The sequence below is a fragment of the Anastrepha ludens genome, chromosome 3 (assembly GCF_028408465.1).
Source record: "Anastrepha ludens isolate Willacy chromosome 3, idAnaLude1.1, whole genome shotgun sequence".
Taxonomy (NCBI): Eukaryota; Metazoa; Arthropoda; class Insecta; order Diptera; family Tephritidae; genus Anastrepha; species Anastrepha ludens.
The window spans coordinates 98,371,638-98,395,435 of record NC_071499.1 but is presented as its reverse complement, the minus strand read 5'-3'; the positions used below and the strand labels follow the sequence as shown (position 1 = coordinate 98,395,435).

Genomic DNA, 23,798 nt, shown 5'->3' with positions numbered 1-23,798 from the left:
ATCGACTATATCATGTCTATGTTATCTCAATCGATTTTCAGGTGTAGGAAAATTTAGAAATATGAAAATTTCAAAATGCGATATCTCAGCGAAAAAAGAAAAGATATTTGAGCAAACTCAACGCCATTTGAAAAAAGAAGGATTGTATTTAAAGATGCCATCCTTTAATTTTGGTGAAAGAAAACATCTGCAAGGCTACATAACCTCAAATATGGGCAAAAACGGTGTTTTTTGCACTTTTAGGTTAGGATATCTCAAAAATCAGAGCTGATAGAGCAATTCTGAGACCAGATTTGGATTCAGCGCATCATACTCCTTCGGAAATATATAGTCTGGTTTCTGGGTCTGAATGCTGGTTAAATTTTGTCGGCCTGTGTAATCATGTACGCGCTTCGCTAATTTAATGGTTGCTCCGCTTAGCAGCTCAAAATCATAAGACTAAATAAAGATAGCGAAAAAAACTTTTGGACAAAAATGTTCACAAAAGAAAGCTCTATAAAAAAGCTCTGATGTATATTTTCCATAAAATCAATAAAAAAAAGTTATTACGCTTGAAAAAAATGCATCCCTTAATTTTTCGCGTAATTTTGTTTATAACTTCTTTACGATTAATTTTACAATAAAAAGTTTTGAATGAAAGTTGTAGATAATATTATTATCTACAAAAAAGTATTTTAAAAAATTTTCGTAACCTTCGAAATTCACGAGATAATCGCAAAAAACCAGTTGCACCCTTATTTCCAAGATGGCGGCCGCGGGACACAACCCCCGACCCCGAAAACTCAAACTTAAGTTCGCAGTGATGGGCTTTATATAATAAAACCATAAACTCGCATACTCCTAAAATTACTAAGTTAAATCTTCTTTTGACTGGACTATATGTATATGGCTCTTTACAGCATATAATTAAAAACAATATTTTTCAAGATATTACATCAGTAATTAGTAATTGAGATCTACCGGAAAAATTGCGTTAGCTGTTGCGTCATCTTTTGGAAAGAGTCTGTTGGAAAGAGGCCGAACCACACACTCTACAATCAAGCACCCGCTGAAAATCGCCACCGATGATGATAACAGCGTCTGTAGTGTTTCTAGACAGAGCAATACAGGAAAATTGATGCGTGACTGCTCATTAATAGTCTGGGACGAAGCTACCATGTCAAACAAGACGTCTGTGGAAGCACTGGATAGGACAATGCGCGATTTGCGCAACAAAAACGCACCTATGGGTGGATGTACAATTCTGTTCTCAGGAGATTGCCGTCAAATCCTACCAGTTGTGACTCGAGGAACACGTGCTGACGAAATAAATGCTTCGCTAGGTCGCATGCCAATAAATTAGATCTTAAAACTAATATGAGGGTTTCGTCATCTTCAAGTGAGAACAGGCTATTTCCAGAGATACTGCTAAAAGTTGGCAATGGAGAATTAACACAAAGTGAGGGAAGGATTAACCTACAAAACCTTTGTGTTTTGATAGACAACATCCAAGAGTTAGTCAACAATGTCTATCCGGACATTGATAACATAAGTTATAAGACAATATCTTGGTTTAAAGAAAGAGCTATTCTGTCACCAACTAACGAACAAGTAGATAAAGTAAATAACTTGATTATTTCAAAGATTGATGCGCCGACGAAAATATACTACTCGGTCGATACTGTTCTCGATTTGGAAGAATCTGTTCATTTTCCTACAGAATTTGTATAATAAAACCATAAACTCGCATACTCCTAAAATTACTTAGTTGGCTGTTTTTTTGTCTCTTTTGACTGGACTAATAGATACGCCGACGAAAATATAGTACTCGGTCGATACTGTTCTCGAATTGGAAGAAGCTGTTCATTTTCCTACAGAATTTGTATAATAAAACCATAAACTCGCATACTCCTAAAATTACTTAGTTGGCTTTTTTTTGTCTCTTTTGACTGGACTAATAATTAAAATACAGTTTTTGAATACGGAGCGCGTTAAGTTTGCTATCGATTCCATAAGACAACTAATAGCTTATTTTCGAAGTGATTTCAACAAATAGGTACAGCATTAATCCTTAACCAATTAAATACCTTAAATACATTGTTGTTTTAATATAGATCTATGTATATGGCTCTTTACAGCATATAATTGAAAATAATATTTTTCAAGATATTACATCAGTAATTATCTTTTGTTTCTAAATGGTAAGTATTTACATATTTTTAACTGCGGCACATACTAATAATGTGACAATTTGTGAATAGGTAATCATACATATAGAACTGAGTAAATTTTCACAGAAATTATAAAGTCATGGCTGGAAGACGTCGTCGTTCGAACATAGGTCGTAGTACAGTGGATGCCAGAAGACTACGTTCAGTAAGAGATGAAGAATCGTCAACGGAACGTGAGGCTCGCCGCAGTCAGATTCGGGATAGATATAGAGCTGAGAGAGAGAGGGAATCTTCAGTAGAGCGTCAGGTTCGTTGCAGCCGGGATCGAGATAGGCATACGGTTCAGAGGGACAGAGAATCGTCAGCAGAGCGTGAGGTTCGACTCAGTCAGCTTCGGGATAGATATAGAGCTCAGAGAGAGAGAGAATCTTCAAGAGAGCGTGAGCTTCGCCGCACCCGAGATAAGGACAGACATCGAATAAAGAGAGCCAGAGAATCATCAGCACGAGTTACTAATTCATGGGTGAGTAAAGAAAACTCGGCCATGAATTATGATCCTTCGATTTCTTACAAGGACGATCGAATAGTATCAATAGGTACTATGTCAGTAGTGTGTGAGCATTGCTTCGCATTGAAATTCAAGGACGAATCGAAAGGTATGTGTTGTTTACAAGGAAAAGTCAAATTAGAAGAAATTCTCCCTCCACCTGAACCACTTCACTCTCTCCTTACGGGTGATCATCAGAAATCTATATTAATCATTTCATGCGCCATATACGCCATTACAATAACGCATTTCAAATGACCTCTTTTAAGAGTAAGCAAGTCGTTGAGCGTGGCTTTATGCCTACATTTAAAATTCAAGGGCAAGTATACCACTTAGCTGGGAGCTTGCTACCACTTCGACCCGATGATCACAAATTCCTGCAAATATATTTTATTGCAGATCCAGATACACAAGCATCTACGAGGTGTTCAAGTGTTGCACGGCCAATTGATAGAGATTTGATTAGATCTCTCCAAGATATGTTACATTCTCATAATTGCTACATACAGTCTTTCAAAACTGCGATTGAGAGTGTTCCAGCAGATACTCCTGACTTTAATGTCGTAATCCATGCAAATAAAGTTCCTGTTGGAGAACACAGAGGACGATACAATGCGCCTTCCACGAGTGAAGTAGCAGTGGTGATAGCCGGACAGCAATTTGAAAAAAGAGATATTGTATTGCATAGTCGTGATGATAATTTGCAAAAAATTTCAGAGTTACACAGATCTTATGACAGCTTACAATATCCTTTGATGCTACGTCGTGGAGAAAATGGTTATGCTATTAACATTTCTCAAGTTGACCCAATCGGTGGTACACCTCTGCGTAAAACAGTGTCATGTATGAACTACTATTACTACCGTATAATGACAAGACGTAATGATTTCAACACTTTGCTTAGATATGGAATGTTAACAAACCAATACTTGGTAGATCAATATGCTAAAATTGAATCTGAGAGATTGGCCTACATCCGTAATAATCAAACTAAATTGAGAGCCGAAAATTACGTTCATCTTCAGGATGTTTTACAGGCGAATGAACACCACAACGGCATTGGGCAGTTGGTTATACTACCTTCATCATTCACAGGTGGACCTCGATATTTACACGAAAAATCGCAAGGCGCCAAGGCTTACGTCAGAAAGTACGGCAAACCTGATTTATTTATAACTGCAACATGTAACCCAAATTGGTCGGAAATCAGAGAAAATATTAACACCAATTCACCACAAGCCAGATACGATATAGTTAACAGAGTCTTCCATTTAAAAGTACAGAAAATTCTGCACCTCATTAACAAGTCTCATATATTCGGTCCGCCGCACTGTCATATGTACACAATAGAATGGCAGAAGCGTGGCTTGCCACATGTACACCTGCTGGTGTGGTTAGTGAACAAAATTAGACCAAACCAAATTGACAGGGTTATTTCAGCTGAATTACCGGATAAAGATGAAGATCCTATCCTATACGAAATCGTAAAGAAACATATGGTACACGGCCCTTGCGGGACTTTAAACCCGAATTCTCCATGTATGCGAGATTCTAAATGCAGCAAAAAATTTCCGAAGTCGTTCCAAACTCAAACAATTACTAGCGATGATGGATACCCCAAATATCGTCGACGATCGCCAGAAGGGGGTGGGCAAATTGCTACCGTCCGAAACATTGATATTGATAACCGATGGATCGTTCCCTATAATCCGCTCCTTTTGAAAATTTTTGATGCCCACATCAACGTGGAGTTGTGCAACTCAATAAAGTCAATCCAATATGTTACTAAGTACATTAATAAAGGCAGTGATCAAGCCACTTTCAGCATACAATCACCAAATGAAGTGGAAATATATCAGTCTGGACGTTACATCTGCAGCTCTGAAGCTGTATGAAGGATTTTATCATTCGAAGTGCACGACCGGTCTCCCACAATTGTCCACCTTGCAGTTCATTTAGAAAATGAACAAAGGGTATATTTCACTGAGAACAATATACAAGAAGTTATCAAAAACCCGCCGGATACAACATTGACAGCATTCTTCAAGTTATGTGCTCAAGATGATTTCGCGAAAACACTGACAGAGTTCCAAGTTACTATACATGGAACCAGAGTTCTAAAGCTTTTCAACGCCGAAAACAAGGTACTGCGGTTGATGGTTTCCCCGGAGTAAAAAAAAACGGATGCTCTTGGCAGAGTCTATGTGATTCATCCCAACAACAGCGAATGCTTTTATCTGAGAATGTTACTTCATATTGTAAAAGGCCCGACATCCTTTGCTCACCTAAGAACTTTACAAGGTGTTGTTTACAATACTTATCAAGCAGCATGCAAAGCTATTGGAAGACGATTCTCACTGGGAAAATACATTATCAGAAGCAGCTGTTTGTAGTTCAGCTACATCATTAAGATATTTATTTGCAGTCATAGTAGTGTTTTGTCAAGTAACTGATTCTGTTAGTCTATGGAATAAATTTCAAGAAAATATGGCCAGTGATATTCTGATTCGGCGACGGCAAGAGTCAAACTCTGTTGATGTACAATATGACCAAAACATATTTGACGAAGAATTATTTGAATTAAACAAAATAGTGCAATTACTTTCGGGTAAAACGATAAAGGATTTTGGGCTGCCGATGCCAGCTAATACTACTAACTCTGATTTAACTAACAGTGCCGAATACACAAGAGAAACATCATACGATCAAACGAGACTTTTACAAAATATAGCTCAAGATGAGCCACGATTAAACATCGATCAGAAAAAAGTATTCACTGCATTACTATCAACAATTGATAACAATGAAGGGAAATTGTTTTTCCTTGATGCCCCAAGAGGCACAGGAAAAACATTTTTAATCAATCTGCTTTTAAAAAAAGTGAGATCTACCGGAAAAATTGCGCTAGCTGTTGCGTCATCCGGCATTGCCGCTACTCTTTTGGAAGAAGGCCGAACCGCACACTCTACATTCAAGCTCCCGCTGAAAATCGCCACCGATGATGATAACAGCGTCTGTAATGTTTCTAGACAGAGCAATACAGGAAAGTTGATGCGTGACTGCTCATTAATAGTCTGGGACGAAGCTACCATGTCAAACAAGACGTCTGTGGAAACACTGGATAGGACAATGCGCGATTTGCGCCACAAAAATGCACCTATGGGTGGCTGTACAATTCTGTTCTCAGGGGATTTCCGTCAAATCCTACCAGTTGTGACTCGAGGAACACGTGCTGACGAAATAAATGCTTCGCTAAAAAGATCCCACCTTTGGTCGCATGTCAATAAATTAGATCTTAAAACTAATATGAGGGTTTCGTCATCTTCACGTGAGAACAGGCTATTTCCAGAGATGCTGCTAAAAGTTGGCAATGGAGAATTAACACAAAGTGAGGGAAGGATTAACCTAGAAAACCTTTGTGTTTTGATAGACAACATCCAAGAGTTAGTCAACAATGTCTATCCTGACATTGATAACATAAGTTATAAGACAATATCTTGGTTTAAAGAAAGAGCTATTCTGTCACCAACTAACGAACAAGTAGATAAAGTAAATAACTTGATTATTTCAAAGATTGATGCACCGACGAAAATATACTACTCGGTCGATACTGTTCTCGATTTGGAAGAATCTGTTGAATTTCCTACAGAATTTCTAAATTCTTTGAACCCGTCTGGGCTCCCTCCTCACAAAATGGAGCTGAAAATAGGTTGTCCTGTTATTTTATTAAGAAACCTAAGTCCACCTAAACTTTGCAATGGCACGCGTTTGCTGGTAAAATCACTGAAAACTTTCATAATAGAGTGCACAATACTCACAGGATGTGGTACCGGAGAAGATGTATTGATTCCCCGAATCCCTCTGATACCATCAGATCTACCATTCCAATTTAAACGCTTACAATTTCCGGTAAAGACATCTTTTGCAATGACCATTAATAAATCTCAGGGTCAAACCTTCAACGTTGCAGGCTTAGATTTGAGTGTTGACTGTTTTTAACATGGCCAACTGTATGTCGCTCTTTCAAGAGTAACCTCTAGAGAAAACATGTTTGTATTGTCTAATGACAAGAAGGCTATGAACGTTGTATATAAAGACATTCTGTAATATAGTAATTGTTGTAAAAATAAAATAAATACATATGTAAAAATGCAAAAAGTTAATATGCAAAAATGTAGGGTGTGAATTTAGATATCCCAAAGATAGCAGGAAATCTTCATGCTATAAAGAAAGGGGAATTGTTTTACTCCAAATTTAACGCGTGCGGGCCACGGGCAGTAATGAATAAGCCAAAACTACTGGATCGATTTTAATCATTTTTTCAGTGAGTGACATAGGGTATATATTTTATACCCGTGCGAAGCTGGGCGGGTTGCTAGTACTATATATACCAATCACCCTGATGACAAGGCACATAGTGGAACGGCAGTAATTATAAACAAAGACATTAAATGCATTGATGTGAACCACTATGGAGTGGACTACTTGCAAGCGACATCTATACAAATTGAAGACTTTTAGTGAACATTTAACCCTTTCTGCCATATACTGCCCTCCTAAACATAAAAATTCTAAGACACTATATTTTGACGTTCTTAAAACTCTTGAAGGCCGTTCTATTGCAGGCGAAGACTTCATTGCAAAGAATACTTTATGGGTATCTAGAATAACGAACACAAAAAGAAAAAGGCTTTACGATGCAATAATAAAAAATAGCTTTTCAAGCTCTGAAGAACCAATTTTATTGGCCAACTGATATGCGGAAACGACCCGGTTTAATTGACTTTTACATTGCGAAAGATATTAAAAATGGAGAAACTGGAAATAACTCCAAACTTTGAAACCAGTCCTATCCTAAACTACAAAGCAAAGCCTTAACAATAAAGTCACCCAAAAGAGCGAAAAAGCAATAGGCTTCGCAATCGAATACTTCAATGACAATATAGTGTATGCAACAACAACCTCCACAAGTAACCAAAGAAAGTTCAGCGATATTAAAAAAAAAACCTGCATATAGCAACAAAAGAAATTATGTTACGATATATTCAAAAAAGTGTATAAAGACGAAAAATTTGAAAAAGAGCTACAAACTATACACTATGGACACTGCAAAAAAAATCGACACCGTAGTTAGGCACAAACCCCCTCTAAGGACAAGGACAAATTCTTGGGTGAAAACTCCAAAAGAAAAAGCAAATCAACATAATAACCAAAACATTGACAACTCTGAATTTCATGCTCACACCACATATTGTTAAGATTTGACTATTTGTTTACTTATTTTGTAATTTCAATTATTTGTTTATAAAAATGTGGTTCGTAATAAAATTAAATTCATATAAACTAAGGTTTCAAACTTAACACAAAACTTATAAAAATTCTGCAAATGTTCAGCAAAATTTCACACTTTTTACTACGAATTTATAGAAAATTTTCAGGTACGCAGTTTTGTAGATTATTGAATTTTGGTATAATAAAGTGCCAGTTTTAAGTACATTCAAAATTATACTGATTTTTGACAATTTTTTCTGCTGACGGTATAAGATGTTTTTTTCATGTAAGAAAGAAAATGCGCAAAATGCACTTCCTTTACAACATTGTAACTGGTTATGAAACGTGAAAAGTCGCTTTTGGAGAAATCAAAAATCAAGCTGTACCGACATCCTGAAGGACATTCCGGTCAATGACCTGAAACACAAGTTTGAAAAGCTTTTAGATTGCGTAAAACAGTGTATCAAGGCGAGAGAGGACGATTTTAAACAAATAAACTCGAAGTCATCAGAACAAAGCTCCTGCCCTTTCTATTTTAGCTCAGGTTTGTTTATTTAGGACTTCACCTTGCATAAACCATAAAAGTCAAGCTTTAATATGAATTTGAAATAATTTTCCATATGATATTATCGACCACTGTTTACACCATTTGATATACTTTGAATTAGCTATTCAGCCAGAAATGAATATAGCATTTAATACTGTTAGGAGGTATGGGTATGTCATTGGTCGGTGTGCTCAAATATCGCCACGGTAAGCGAAAATATTGTCCACATAAAAAGTGGTAGAAAGCTTACCATGCAGATAATTTTACAGTACTTGATATACTTTGAATTAGCCTGCAGCAAACTTTACTCATTTTCAGCCAGAAAAATGAATATAGCATTTAATAATTGGCCGGTGTGCTCAAATGTCGCCACGGTATGCTCAAATATTGTCTACATAAAGGGTGTTAAGAGTAAGATTTTAAATATTAGTTGATGTACTCATAGAAACTTTGCCATTGTAAAAAACAAAAACAAAACCGAAAAAAACTTTGGCGAAAGGGTCATATGTAATAGTGGTATGGTCCTGTGCAAAGTGGTATGTTATTTGGAGACTCTTTTCACCAAGAAATTTTGACAGAAATTCAGTACCATATACGAGAAACGAAATGAATTCCTTACGCTCAAACAATGTTCGGAAATTTTGCCTTCTTTTCAAAGTTCAAGCGTTGGCATTTATTGAAAAGAAGTTAAAATCATATTTTCTGACGAATCGCATTCCCATCTCGGCGGCTGTGTTAACGACCAAAACTGTCGCTTCAGGGGATCAAAAAACCCGCACGTGATCGAGAATACAATGCATCACCAGAGAGGGATAGGTTGGCGCGGATTTCGGAGTGGTGCCAAAGTGAGCACTACCAAGGTATGGTGAAATATGTTTGTGACTGGAAATTGAAGACATGGACTTTGAAGATCTTGGGCTTCAGAAGGATGGCTCACCATGCCACATCATTGTATCTGACGTCTCGGAAACGTCAATTGGCCATCTCGGAGGTGCGATCTGATGCTGTAGGGTAGCGTGCCGATATTATGTGCATAATTCATTAACGATTCAGGACTTTAAGGTGAATATCGAGCAAGCCGTTCGTGAGATAGAGCCAGAACCCTCATCAAGGTCTTGGAAAAATAGGTTAACAAGATTAGCTACTGCAAAGCCAACCGAGGCAGCCAGATGAATGAAATCAAGTTCCATAATAATGGAAGTGTTTGCTCTTTCGAATAATAGCGAACAAATTTGTTTGTTAACTTTTTAAAAATCTCTATGGTCTATATATAATACATCCTAAGGCACCAAAAAGTTGAATGCGTGTAATACTGCCATAAGTTTTTATATTTTGCAATTATGGAGCAAAGTTAGTGTGTGAAAACCACCTGCCAAGTAGTTCAGCAATTCTTGTCAAGTCACGACTGACTGTTTTCAGTATACTGGTAATGCATAATAAATTGCAATGTAAGTAGAAGAAATTTATTTTTACTGCAATGCAAAGTAGATATAACCATTTTGAACAATACTCACTTAGAGAACCAATTACAGGCAATGTTGGAATGATTTGAGACGCCTCGATAATGTTCCAAAGGATTGTTGCCGTTTCCTTAGAACTACCTAGGGCAGACAATGTTTGCAAGATATTTCCTTTTAATGCCAGCGGCACCGGACAGCTCAACAAACCTGTAATATATATAATCGTTATTTTAGCATAGAGGTAAATCTTATAATTATGTACTATATAATACTTCATTTGATAAAAAAATTGTTTAGTAATATTATATAAAAATAATAATATAAATCGACATAGTTATGCATATTGTTTTAAATTGGTTTAATGAATCTAATAAAATAAGAAACTAATATAATCTTAGTCCATTAACTTTTGATGACAATGGTGTTAATGTTAGTTCCCATATATACGAAGTCCACTACCCCTTCAGCATTATAATTTTCGCCAGTGACGTGGGTGTCAAAAGTAAAAGGCACTGACTGCTTGATAACTGAATATGGTATGGCTCACATGCCAAAACGTTCTCAGTGCGTTTATGGTAAAACATGCCAAGGTTCCCAATGTAGTGAATCCCCAATTGGGATGACGCCCGTGAAGAGGAAACTCCCATGAGTACTGATATATCGGCATAGCAATATGCACGACTTGTGGCCTCACAGCTACACCTACATACTAAACACCTCTCCACTATCTATCACTCTCCCCGCGGAACAGTCCAAAAAAGAAATCACCTCATGGGGCTCGTTAGCTCATATGTGGATATGTTTTACATGCGCGCAGATTCGCTTCCAGTTACCATCCGATTTCAGTATAAAATCTATATTTTCTTCGTTTAATATACTACAGGTTTCGGGAGCATAGCGTGGACATTGAAACAAGACGTGATCAGCGTCTTTTTCTCTCTCCGTGCAAATTGGGCAGTTTGGTGAACTATCATGGCCGAATCTATGATGGAATTTCCCAAATACCCCGTGCCATGAAAGGAATTTGGTCAGAAAGTTTGTTTCCCTATGGGTCCTTTCTAAATAGGTCGTAACAACGGGTATTAGTCAATGCGTCCATCTATTTTCCGATGATCTGTTCCACAGATCTTGCCAGTGGGCGATCGAACGACGCCTTTCTTCTTCTACAATATTTTTATGACTTGCTCTACCGTCGGCAAGCATATTCCAGGTGCGTGTTGAAGTTTAAACGATTGTCAATCATCCATCCTAGGTATTTAATAGCGGGTTTTGAAGTAATAGTTACCATCCCAACATTTACATTTAAAGTTTCTACTATCTTTCTACTGCTTATTAGGACTATTTCGGTCTTATGTTAAGGGGTTATATACCTTGTGTTTTTCAAAAAAATCAAAATAAATTTTATTTCTTTATCGTAAAGTACAATCCCTTGAGAACATTTTCCAAAAATTTCATAGAGATCTGAACAATAGATCGAAAGTTACAGCGTTTTAAATTGTGCGTCGTCACGTCCTGAGCGTACGGCCTCATGCGGCGCTTGAAACTTTAAACGCGATTATCTCAAAAACGTGTTTTTCCAAAAATGCTTTTGCGGTGGACGCGATTGCAAAAAAAGTATTCAACCGATTTTTATAATTTTTTTTAAATTGTTCGTAATTGATGTCGCCTCTTAGTGAACGATCAACTTTTTATGTATAAATTTTTATTTTGCAGGTATGAATTTTTTAATGCCAATTTTAGGACTGTAGAAGTGGAGTTTTTTAAAAACATGTTCCTATTTTCACAAAAATCAAAATATTTAATATATTGATCGTTCACTAAGAAGATATAACCCTATACTAATGAAATCTTTTCGATTTTTTGATTTCAGTTGACTTGGTGGACTTGAATCGCGTCCACCGCAAGCCTCTTCCAAAAAAAGGGTCTTGGGGGAAAACGCCATAACTCCGCCATTTTTAAATATTTTTACACAAACAAAGCCTTTTTTTTTCTTTAAACATTGTAATATCCAATAATAAAAACTTTTATACAATAAAATTATTGCTACATTTCTTTAAAAAAAAACCCAACTTTCGCTAATTTCACCGGACCACAAGGTATATAACCCCTTAAGCTAATTCCAACTTCATAGACCTTAGCCTCTGCTTTGCTACCAATACCATCGCGGTGTCATCCCCGAATCCAATGATTTTAGTTCTAGGGAGCATATCCTGTCTTAGAACGTCGTCATACATTAAGGTCCATAGCAGTGGTAAATCTACCACGCATTTGATAGCATCCACTGTTGTGTGGGTATGTGAATAGAATACCTTAATACGGTAAGACTCGGATTCGCCAAGCTTTTTGTTGCACTTGGGTAAGAGCACAAGTGGTTGCCTTCTTCTACCTCTTTGGGAAAGTGATTTCGTTAAGACAGGTTTGGAATACTGCTAGAAATATGTCTGGACGTTTTGAAATCGCAAATTTCAGGGAGGCATTTGGTATACCATCTGGACCCGGAGCTTTCTTAGACTTTACTTTAGTACACACTGCTTGGAGTTCTTGTTCGGTGACACGAGGAATGTCACCTGCTTCGTGTTGTGTGCAGCATGGCAAAATGTTTTCAGATCTTTGAGGAAAAAGAGTAGTAACAATTTTGCGCAACCTTACTGGGCAAGTAATTTGGGGAGTATGTACGCTTTTCGCTTTGGATAATACCACTCGGTACGCGGTGCCCCAGGGTTGATATCAGCTTCTTTACAAATCTTCTTGAAACTTTTTTGCTTGCTACTTATAATTGTTGGTTTTAGCGCCTGCCTAGCTGATCTAAGATTTTGAAAATTTTCTACAAAATCAGGCCTCCCTCTAATGCGCTGCCTCTTGCGTCTAGCGTTGAGGCATTGAGATCTTAGTGATTTGATGTTTTCGTTCCACCAGTAATAATGGATACATGTGTTACCGCATTACTCGCCTAGGCATGGCGGCAGAGTGTTGAAGTTGCTCAAGGACTTCGCTGTCAAGCTTCTCGTCCTTCTCTTTTGGACATGTCAGCTTCGGTGCAATTTTAAGCCTCCTTTCAGTAATGCCCATTATGATATCTTGATGGTCACTGTGGGTGTAGCCCTCGCGCACCCTCCATTTGATCTTTTGAGCAAGGGAATCATTTGCCAGGATAATATCTATGACTGACTGCATTCCCATCTTAAGGTACGTGTAAGTTGGCCCGCTGTTGAGAACAGTAATGTGGAGTGGAGCGAATGCTTCAAGAAGCATCTCTCCTCTTTTGTTTGTCGGCTGTCCCATTAGGTTGCCCAGGCGTTGAAATCACCCGCTATGATTAAAGGTGATATCCCACTAGCTTCCAGTACAATGTTTTGAAGAAGCTGTTCGTACTGCACTGTTGTCAGACTGGGTCTTGCGTAACAACTGACGAAATTGATTCCATTTATTTTGGATCACACGAACCCTTCACCTGCACTATTATTCTCTTGGAAAGCGAACCCTCCACAAAGGCAGATAGCCGCGCAGTTTTTGCTGTCGGAGGCCCATGTGGTGTGGTTTTCACACTTGTAAAGCTCACTTATAATGGCAACATCTGCTCTAACTTCTTTAACTGTTTGTGATAATAGGTTTTGCGCGGCCTCACTGTGGTTAAGGTTTATCTGAACAGTTATCATTTACTTTTATTTGGTAATGCTCTCCAGAATGCCGGGCACCTACAGCTCCCAGTAATATGGTTTCTGAAGCTTTTGTACATTTTGCGCTATACAGCAAGCATTTTTGCCATATCTCAGACTGATATTGGTTATTTTTTCTAAGCGCATGGCCCGGGAAACATATCAGTTATTTGGCTATTTTTTTGTGAATTACTACGAATAAAACTTGGATAATTTCGATATTGGATATAGGAACAAGCGATGAAAGCGAATCGGAAACAATGTAAAATTTACCATTTTTGACACGCAAGATGAGGGCAATTAATTCCGCTGACTAGACCGAACTACCGAAGACCGTATGTACTTTATTTGTTGCAGTGGATATAAGCGAACACACTTTTCTACGGAATATATAGTATGTACATGTACGTGTTTGCCGTTTTGTACCGAGAGTGAAGACCAGGAAAATAATAATAATAATAAAATATTTAGATCAATACCAACATTTTTATCCTTTTTTTTGTTGTGGTGCTCTAGAACTTTTGGCCCCGTAGGCGGCTTGGGCCGCGCTTCAAAAAAGTAACACTCATAAATTACAACGTCATATGTATGTATGTACACATGGAAGAAAAAGTCTGCGTTCACCCACTGCTATAAAGTATTAAAATAATTTAACGTGTTTATCTTAAAACTCTCAGTTATTTCTTTTCACTTATTTCAAAGAAAATTATTCGTAGAGGGATGAACAAAATTTTTTGGAGTTTGAGCTGCGTCGTGTTCAGATAACGGGATTGTAGTACAGTTTCTTAAATAAGTTGAGCAGAAAAAGTGTGCGTTCATTTCGAATAGTGACGATTATTTGCATGGCAATTACGTTAAATTTAATTTTAAATCATTCATGTAGTTGACGCGGTTAAGAACAAATCTAAAGAGGGAAAAATTGATATTAGAAATACATTTTTTGTTACTATGGACCAAAGCCCTTGGGGGAACCTGTTATCCCTATAGGGCGCGTCCCCAGGTGGTGGATAGGGGAACGCCTCCCAGATATGGAAGGCAGGAGAATCGGTCTCCCGCGAACCACACAGGTCGAAGACGTAAACTTCGTTAAAAAAAACTCCCTCAACCCAAGGTGTAACGCGACCCGTGCCTATTGGGTGGGTTTGGCAGCCGGGGGATAAAATTAGGCTGTCTCCTAACGGAGCCCTCCTGATATCAGGCCGCCTCAGGTTGTAACGGTGGCCTTACCATGGTATGGGGCGCTGCCATGGCGGACCGTTTATTTCCCCTCCATCCTCATTGGTCACCGCACATGGCGACATGGGCAGCTCTTTGGAAGGGCAGGTGACCGTAAGAAACAGACAAATGAACAAACAACAAAAAAACAAAAAATCGGATAACGCTACCAACTGGACAGACAAACAGACGGACAAACGGACTGACACAAAGACAAAACGAACCGACAGTCGGACAGACAAGCGGACGGACCCAATGACAAAACGGACAGACAAACGAACGGACACAATCGAGCTGAGGAAGTTGGGAACTCCCTCAGAGGACGAGCTCTTGGCTTCCAGTCAAGAGACAGTTGATGACAAAGCTGTGGGCCACATCACGCCATCAACTACAAATCAACCGATCACATCCGCTGATGCCAAGGGGCAAAAGCGTCAATACCCAAAAAAAAGGCCCGTCTAGATATAAGCTTTACCAGCGGTCTCTAGCTATTCTCGGCAGAATAAGCAAAAATGAGGCCGAAGGTAAAACTCATCCCAAAGATGCGGCCGATAAGGCAAGGTGCCAAAAGGTGGTCGATGAGTACCTGTCGTTCCAGGCCACCCAGAAGGCAGAAGCCGTTAAACGCAATCGTTCGCAGGACGAGGGCTGTAAAACTGCGAAAAAGCACAAGACGTCTCACACTGCTCTGACGCCCAAACCAGCCAAACGCGCGTTTAACGAGGTGGCACGGGATCACCTGCAAACGGCGTTGGTGGACGAGTTAACGAACCGCGGTAAACCTGCGTTAGAAAGGTGGTCCGAAATCGAGGCACGGCTGTCTCGCATTGTCGTTGATCACGTCATGGCAAGCCCGGAGGGTCAAGTGCCAGGTTATGATTCAATGGAGGTGGTCCGTGGATACAGGGTGATCAAATGCGACGAACAGTTCTCTGTTGATTTCCTTCAAAACGCTATTAGCAAAATCCAGAGCGACTGGGAAGGTTTGAGGCTCAAACTAATCCCAGCCAGTGAGATCCCAAGACGACCAAGGGCTCGTATCTGGATACCGAACATGGAGTTCGAAGCTAAGCAGTTAATACCATACCTGCAAGCACACAACCGCACTGTTCCAATGGATGACTGGAGTATCATCAAAGCGGAGGCTCCGCAAATGAACAGTGTGTCCTTCCTTCTCCAAATCTCGGAGGAGAGTATTGACCCACTGGGAAAAGTGGACAACAAACTTCGGTTTGGCGTGAGGAAAGCGCATCTGAAGTTATTCCGTTCTGCAAACCGGAGGATGAGCAGAACGAGGTTGACGACGCTAATGAGTTGCTCATGGGCATGCAACTGGAAGAAGCCGGGTCCACCCAAAACAATGGCGCTAATGAGCAGCATACGGGCATGCAGCTTGACGCCCCCAAAAACGACCAGTAAGTATGGGTCTCAAGGTTGTCCAGATCAATCTGCAGCACTCCAGGACTGCAACGGACAACCTAGCCGTTCTCCTATCGGAGGAGGACGTAGACATCGCACTGATACAGGAACCCAGAGTGCGGAGTACTGAGGTAAGCGGATTCTCTCTCAAAAACTACAACTTGTACTATAAGCGGACCCAGGGTAACCCCAGGGCATGTATTGTAGCAAAAAAACATCTAAATATATTTTTAATCCCATCCTACAGCTCATCGGATGTGACGGTCATCGAAATGGAGGCTACTGACGGCGTCAGGATCAAAATTGCCTCCATCTACATGGCACACGACCAACCAGCACCACCTGACGAGGCTCGTAGGCTTGTGCTTGACTGCAAAAACAGTATCCTGCTACTAGGAGCCGACGCCAATGCGAGGCATCCCCTATGGGGGAGTACCGAAACGAATGATCGAGGTGAGTCCCTATATGAATTTATCATCAATACTAACCTAACAGTATGTAACAGGGGTAATACCCCGACTTTCACCTTTCCAAGCACGGAAAGCTTTAGAGGATGGGCGGAAGTAATAGATGTTACATTACTGTCTGAAAATACTTCAGTGAGGGTAGAAAATTGGAGAGTCTCAAGCAAAAAGTCCTTTTCGGACCACAGCTGGATCCTCTACCACCTGGATCTTGAGGTAGATCCACCCTTACCATATCGAAACCTACTTAGAACAAATTGGAAACGGTTCAAAAATGTAGTAGGGAATAGGATAGGAAGGATCCCGATCCATCAAATCACTCTCGCAGAAAACATTGAGAGTAGGGTCACAACATTGGAAAAGACATTCAGTAGGGCCTACAAAACGTCATGTCCAATTAAATATAGCAAAAAATCCTATCCTCCTTGGTGGAGCAATGAGCTCTCAAAATTAAGGGAAGAAGCCAGATCAAATTTCAATCTCAGCTACTCAACAGGTAATTGGCAGTTGTATAGAGAAAGTCGGAGACAATACAAGAAGGCAATCAGGGCCGCCAAGAAAGAGAGCTGGAGAGATTTATGTTCTTCTATCGAATCTACCAGAGATTCTGCGAGACTTAGCCGTATTCTGTCCAAGGACCATTCAATGGCTTCTTGGGTCAAGAGGCCGGATGGCACTTGGACTTCTACGGCGGAAGAGTCTCTAGAACTTCTTTTAGATACACATTTTCCGGGATGTAGCACCCATGACAGTGATGCTGGGAGAATCCGGCGGAGCCGATATGACCCACAGCATCTTGTCGATGTAATAGTTACGAAAGAGAAGGTTGCATGGGCAATCAAATCATTCTCACCTTTCAAATCTCCAGGCCCTGATGGGATCTTTCCTAAGATGTTACAGGAAACTCTTGATAGTATTCTACCATGGCTAATGGAAATTTTCAAAGCGTGTCTAAATCTAGGTTATATTCCAAACAGCTGGAAACTTGTTAGGGTCGTCTTCATACCAAAGGCAGGCAGAAGAGGACATGAATCAGCGAAGGACTTTAGGCCGATCAGTTTGTCGTCCTTCCTTGTTAAAACTTTGGAACGGCTTTTAGATATGCACATTAGAAGTTCGCTGGAGAGCTTTAGTATATCAACTGCACAACATGCTTACCTCAAAGGCAAATCGACGGAGACAGCGCTTCACGAGGTAATCCGAACAATAGAGGGGTCTCTAGTAAACAAACAGTATACGATGGCAGCTTTTCTTGACATAGAGGGCGCATTTAATAACGTTAGCACGAATGCTATCCAACGGGCGTTAATAGACTTAGGGGTGGAAAATTGTATCACCAATTGGATCATCTCTATGCTAGAAACCAGGATCATTAGAGCTAATATGGGTAACATCAACATAACTAAGAGAGTCCACAGGGGTACTCCACAGGGGGGAGTACTATCTCCACTTCTTTGGTTATGTGTGATTAGCAAAATCCTAATAAAACTTAATAGAGGAGGGGTAAAAGCGGTGGCGTACGCTGATGATGTGGTGCTAATGGCGTCAGGACTGTGTCCTAATACGATCAGTGGGATCATTCAAAGGGCGTTAGGCGAGCTTAATTCTTGGGCAACAGGCTGTGGCTTAAGTTTAAACCCGCGTAAAACAGAACTCATGCTCTTTACCACCAGATACAAGGTACCAAGCTTTACCCTACCAAATATTAATGGACAAACCCTCTCACTTTCACCCAGTGCAAAGTACTTAAGGGTAATTTTGGACTCCAAACTTAGCTGGAAATTAAACGTCGAAGAACGGGTAAGGAAAGCTGAAATTGCTCTATATGCCTGTAAACGTATGCTTGGAAGAAGATGGGGTCTTCAACCTAAGCATACATTATGGTTGTACAAGGCGGTTATACGACCAATTTTATCGTATGGTTCGGTAGTTTGGTGGAAAGCTCTAGGGAGAGATTACAACATCAAATTACTCGGCAGAATACAAAGATCAGCCTGTGCAATAACGGTCGGCGCAATCAGATCATGTCCTAGGGAGGCTCTGAACGCACTGACACACGTTATTCCAATAGACCTACATATTAAGAAGACGGCAACCATGAGTGCGTTTAGGTTAAACGAAGCGGGCCGCTGGAAAGAAAACACTTATGGTCATGCCAGTCTACTATTGCGGCAAACTCAGTTAACCTCGGTGAGGACTGACTACATCGTCCCGACGGTAACATTCAATAGGAATTTTGCCACTCTCTTTCCATCTAAGGAAGAGTGGAATAAGGGATTCTCATTAAACAACTTCGACACTACAGTCTATACAGATGGTTCTAAAATGTATTGTGGTGTTGGAGCTGGTATATATTCTCATAGACTTAAAATTGAAAAATCTGTGCGCCTCCCCAATACCTGCAGTGTCTTCCAGGCGGAAGTACTGGCAATTGGGGAAGCTTGTAGGCTACTAATCACAGACTTCTCTTTTAAGAGCAATATCGCTATTCTCTCGGATAGCCAAGCTGCAATCCAGGCACTGGATTCAGCGACTACAACCTCAATGGTGGTGGAACAAAGTAGGAATAGCCTTTCCACCTTGAGCGAAAAACATAATGTTACCTTAATCTGGGTCCCAGGACATCGGAATATTGAAGGTAACGAAAAAGCAGATGAACTGGCAAGAGGGGGATCTGCCATGAATAACGCTCTTGCAGAACCGGTATTCACACCATTAGGCGCAGTCAAGAGTACAATTTCCCTAAAATACCTCCGAATGGCGGAGTGTAGATGGAGGGGCCAGACGAAATGCAAAATCAGCAGAACGTTATGGCCCACCTACAACCTTAAACAATCATCAATATTGTTAAACATGAAACGACGGGATGCCTGGAGACTAACGGCAGTCATAACTGGCTTTTGGTCTGTCGGAGAACAGGCAGCCAAAATGGGCATCCCTCACAACACATACTGTCACAGTTGCAAACAACCGGAGAAAAAGGAAACAATCTTCCATTTCCTCTGTGAATGCCCTGCCCTGTGGAAGGACAGAATGTTAACCCTGGGCAAACCGCTGTTCGAGGAGCTCGAACAACTGTCTGGCTTAGATGTCAACAACCTAATAAGGTTCCTGAACCGCACAGACTGGGTATAGTCATGCCGTAAATAACAAGTTGGTAAAGAGGATGTGGCAACAAAATGGTGCGGAAGCGCTAGTTGGATTCAGGATGAATCACCACTCTAACCAACCAACCAACCAATGGACCAAAGGCGAAAAGAAATAGATATTGGTGAAAGGAAAATCATTGTAAGTTTGTGGCAAAATAGTAGGAGCTATCGGGAAATCGCGAAAATTGTTGGGAGGCAATACTCCTCGGTCCAAAGAGTGATAAACAACTTCAAGCAAACGAATTGTTTGGAGGCTATGTCTCGTTCTGGGCGTCCAAAAAAACTGACGGAAAGAGAAGAACGCAACATAACTATTCTTGTGAAGTCTAATCCACGACTAACAGCAAGCCAAATTTCAAAAGACATAGAAGTAAAACACCAAAAGAACGTACATCCAGATACAGTAAGAAAAATTCTAAAAAGAATCGGATTTCACGGCAGAGTGGCCCGAAAAAAACCCTTCATATCGCGAGTAAATCGACTTAAGCGGATGGCTTTCGCCAAGGAATACGTAAACAAGCCACCAGAGTGTTGGAATAGTGTGATTTTTTCAGATGAGAGCAAGTTTTGCATTTTCGGGATAAAAGGTCATAAAATTATTTGGAGGAAAAACGGAACGGCACTTGGAAAGCAAAATCTGGTACCTACGGTAAAGCATGGGGGAGGAGGTGCCATGATATGGGGGTGTATGGCTAGTTCGGGCGTTGGAAATATACAGTTTATTGAGTCGATAATGAACAGACATAATTATATCGCGATATTTTAAAAACGAATTTGAAAGAAAGTGCAATCAAACTGGGACTCGGTGAAAGATTTGTTTTCCAACAGGACGACGACCCGAAACACACAGCAGAGATTGTTAGGTTGTGGTTGTTGTATAATGTTCCAAAACAACTTCGCACACCCCCACAATCACCTGACCTTAACCCCATTGAGCACTTATGGGACGTTCTAGAAAAAAAAAACACGAGAGCGTACAATAACTAGCAAGGAAATGCTTAAGAACGCGCTTAAAGAGGAATGGGAAGCCATAAGTCCAGAAATAAGAGCCAAACTAGTTGGATCAATGAAAAGACGCCTTCTAGAAGTCATAAAAAGGCGTGGATATCCAACTAGCTATTAATTTTAAAACATTTCTATGATCTTAAGCCTTTTATTTTATTATTATTGAAGTGAACGCAAACTTTTTCCGTTTAGTTTGAATGGCCTTTTTAATTTTATGTGATCTCATTTTAAATTTGATTTTGTTATTGGTAGCGAAATATGTGTGATAGTTACGTTTAAGTGAACTAAATAAAACTCATTAAAAAAAATTTCTGAAATATTTATTGTTTTGAACTTTTTCTAATGCAAAGAATATTTGCATAGGTGAACGCAGACTTTTTCTACTATGTGTATGTAGTATAGAGGCACAATAATCCCCATCCCCATCATCAACACTGAACTGAAATACTTAAGTTTTGTTCATTCCCATTGCGCCCGGTTCTACGTTCCGGGACTCAGGGCTTTCCCGACCAAGGGCTGCCGCTTCGGTACACTAGCCTTGCCTATGCCTAACGGCTGCTCCTAATGCTTCTTCTGCTTGAGCTTTAAGATACATAGGGAGTGGTCCACACGGTTTGTGGTCACATGTTACTCCCGCCATCGACGCACTCAGCCCCCGCGGATCGTCGCAGCTCACCTGAGCAACATCACTCCCCCTTTTCTGCGCTTCAACCCCTCCCCACATTAGTCAATTGCAATGGAAGTGCCATCTTCGGAGACGCTCTGGCCTACGCAGCCGGTCGAATTAGCTTTTTTAAAGTTAAAATAGGATCGGTGATTCGCGGAAACAAAGTCGGCAGGTCTCTTAATCGAGACGATAATGGGCAAGTAGTATGATGCAAGCGATAGCATAGGTCGCCACGTTATGCTATTTATCAGACCGGCGCTAATTATTGTTGTCAGGCGAGCTGCTGCAATTGCCCACTACCCTGGTGGGGGCGTCGTCGTTCACAGTGCTGAATGTCGAATCGCCTATCTACTCTGCCTATAGTTGTCCCCTACGATCGTTTGGTAGGCTTGCATGCCAAGGATCGAGATGCGCATTGAAGTCACCTACAATCAATTGGTTTTCACCTCTGATGAGCGGACCTATATCAGAGTGATATCCTGCCGGGCAGCAGGTGACAGGGGGTATGTATATATTATAAATTTCGAGCTTGGCATCGCTTGTCCGGGCAGCTATACCTTGACAGTGTAATGCTTTCATCAATGAGAAGATACTGCACTGTGTGGGGGGACTATGAACTCTAGGCCACCACTATAGTGTCGCTCGCGATCATTTCTGTGCACGTTATAGCCATCCCTGATCAGAGAGGCCACGTGGCTAAGGTCAGAGCAGGTCTTCAGGTGGCTCCTCCTGTTGCACTTATCGCACCTAACCGAGGTGGAGTGCGGGTGGAGCCGTTTCTGGCACCCGAGGTGGATCCAATACCAGCCCTGAGGAGAAGTATTTGGCCCAAGATTGCTGCGAGAGTTGCTCCTTTGACGTAAGGGGCTGTTCACTAGACAGGGCTAGTTTACTGGGGCGGCAGCCCTTGTTCGGGAAAAACCCGAGTCATTCCGGTAGCGTAGAGCCGGCCCCCATGGGAATGAAAGTGAAGATTACCTCACCTGCCTTTCTCGCTTTTTCATTGCGAGGAATCTACAACTTTCCCCCACGAAGTTCACGGCGACCCTCTTCACAACCTTGACAAAGGAGGTCAAACTGCAACTTAATGTAAAAGTCGACGAAACACCAATTCCGACTGTTAATAACCCCAAAATTTTGGAAGTTACCTTGGACAGTTTGCTCTTCTTCTCTGCGCACACAACTGCTATCGCCACTGAAGTCCACAATCGCAAAGAGGTCCTCAATCTCTTGTCGGCAGCACTTGGGGCAAAGACAGAAAAATATTGCTATCGACATTTAAGGCAATTGGCCAGCCGATTTTAAATTATGCTGCGCCTGTCTGGTCGGCTGAAACTAGTGATACGCAGTGGACGAAGCTTCAGACTTGCCAAAATACTACTATTGCTACAGCGACGAGTTGCCTTCTGATGCCCTCACTACAGCATCTACACGACGAGGCACAGATGGTGCCTGTAAAGGAGCACAACAAACTGCTCAGCAAGCAGTTTCTGATAGGATGCTATCGCAGGTTCCTGATTGAGCCCGAACCGCATTTCAGGCACCTCTTCAATTACGCCGACGAGATCCAGGACAAAACAGGTCGACACTTACTGGACTGGAGAGTGTACAGACAGACTATAAAAAACATTCATCGGGAAAAACTTACAACCTTCTTAAGCTCCCGACCCCCAACCCCCTAATGCCGCAATCGGAGTCCAACCACCACCCATTGCAGACGAGGAGCTTCAGTTACCCCGAGAGTCCCGCGTAACCTTGGCACAATTACGTTCTGGATACTGTAGGAAGTTAAACTCTACTTATCCAGAATTGACCCCGACATACTAAACATATGTCCAGCATGTGAAGGCACCTGCAACGACACTAAGCACATTTTCACATGCCCCATCATACCCACTCATCTAACACCCCTCTCCCTCTGGAGCCAACCAGTCGAACCAGCAAGTTTTTTGGGCCTACCTTTAGATGAGTTAGACGAAGACGACCGGTGATTTACACTATACTGAGAGGGTTTAGTATTGCTACTACAACAACAACGGCAAGAAAAGTTATTCGAAAATTTTTAGAATTTGCTTCTAAAAATTTTAACTTTAAGGAAAATGCATCGTTTTGTTTTGAATTCCTATGTTGACATTAAATGACGGTGCCAATGGTATTAATGAAACTTATTTTTAACATATACTTAGCTTCCAGAACCTGCTTAGATGACTGGAAAGTAGCATCTTTTAACAACTTTTTACGTTTGAAA

At 40.7% G+C, this 23,798-nt stretch overlaps 1 protein-coding gene across 2 annotated transcripts in view; it reads right to left on the bottom strand.

Annotated features, from left to right (window-relative positions):
* LOC128858556 (nuclear pore complex protein Nup205) overlaps positions 1-23,798 on the bottom strand; it is a 73,073-nt gene that overhangs the window by 30,664 nt on the left and 18,611 nt on the right. For both annotated transcript variants that reach the window (XR_008454028.1, XM_054094938.1), the window contains exon 7: positions 10,030-10,182. Coding sequence is in view for 1 of the 2 variants with exons in the window: in XM_054094938.1 (XP_053950913.1) it covers positions 10,030-10,182 (153 nt within the window). In the remaining variant the exon portion in view is untranslated. The remainder of the gene's footprint in view (positions 1-10,029; positions 10,183-23,798) is intronic.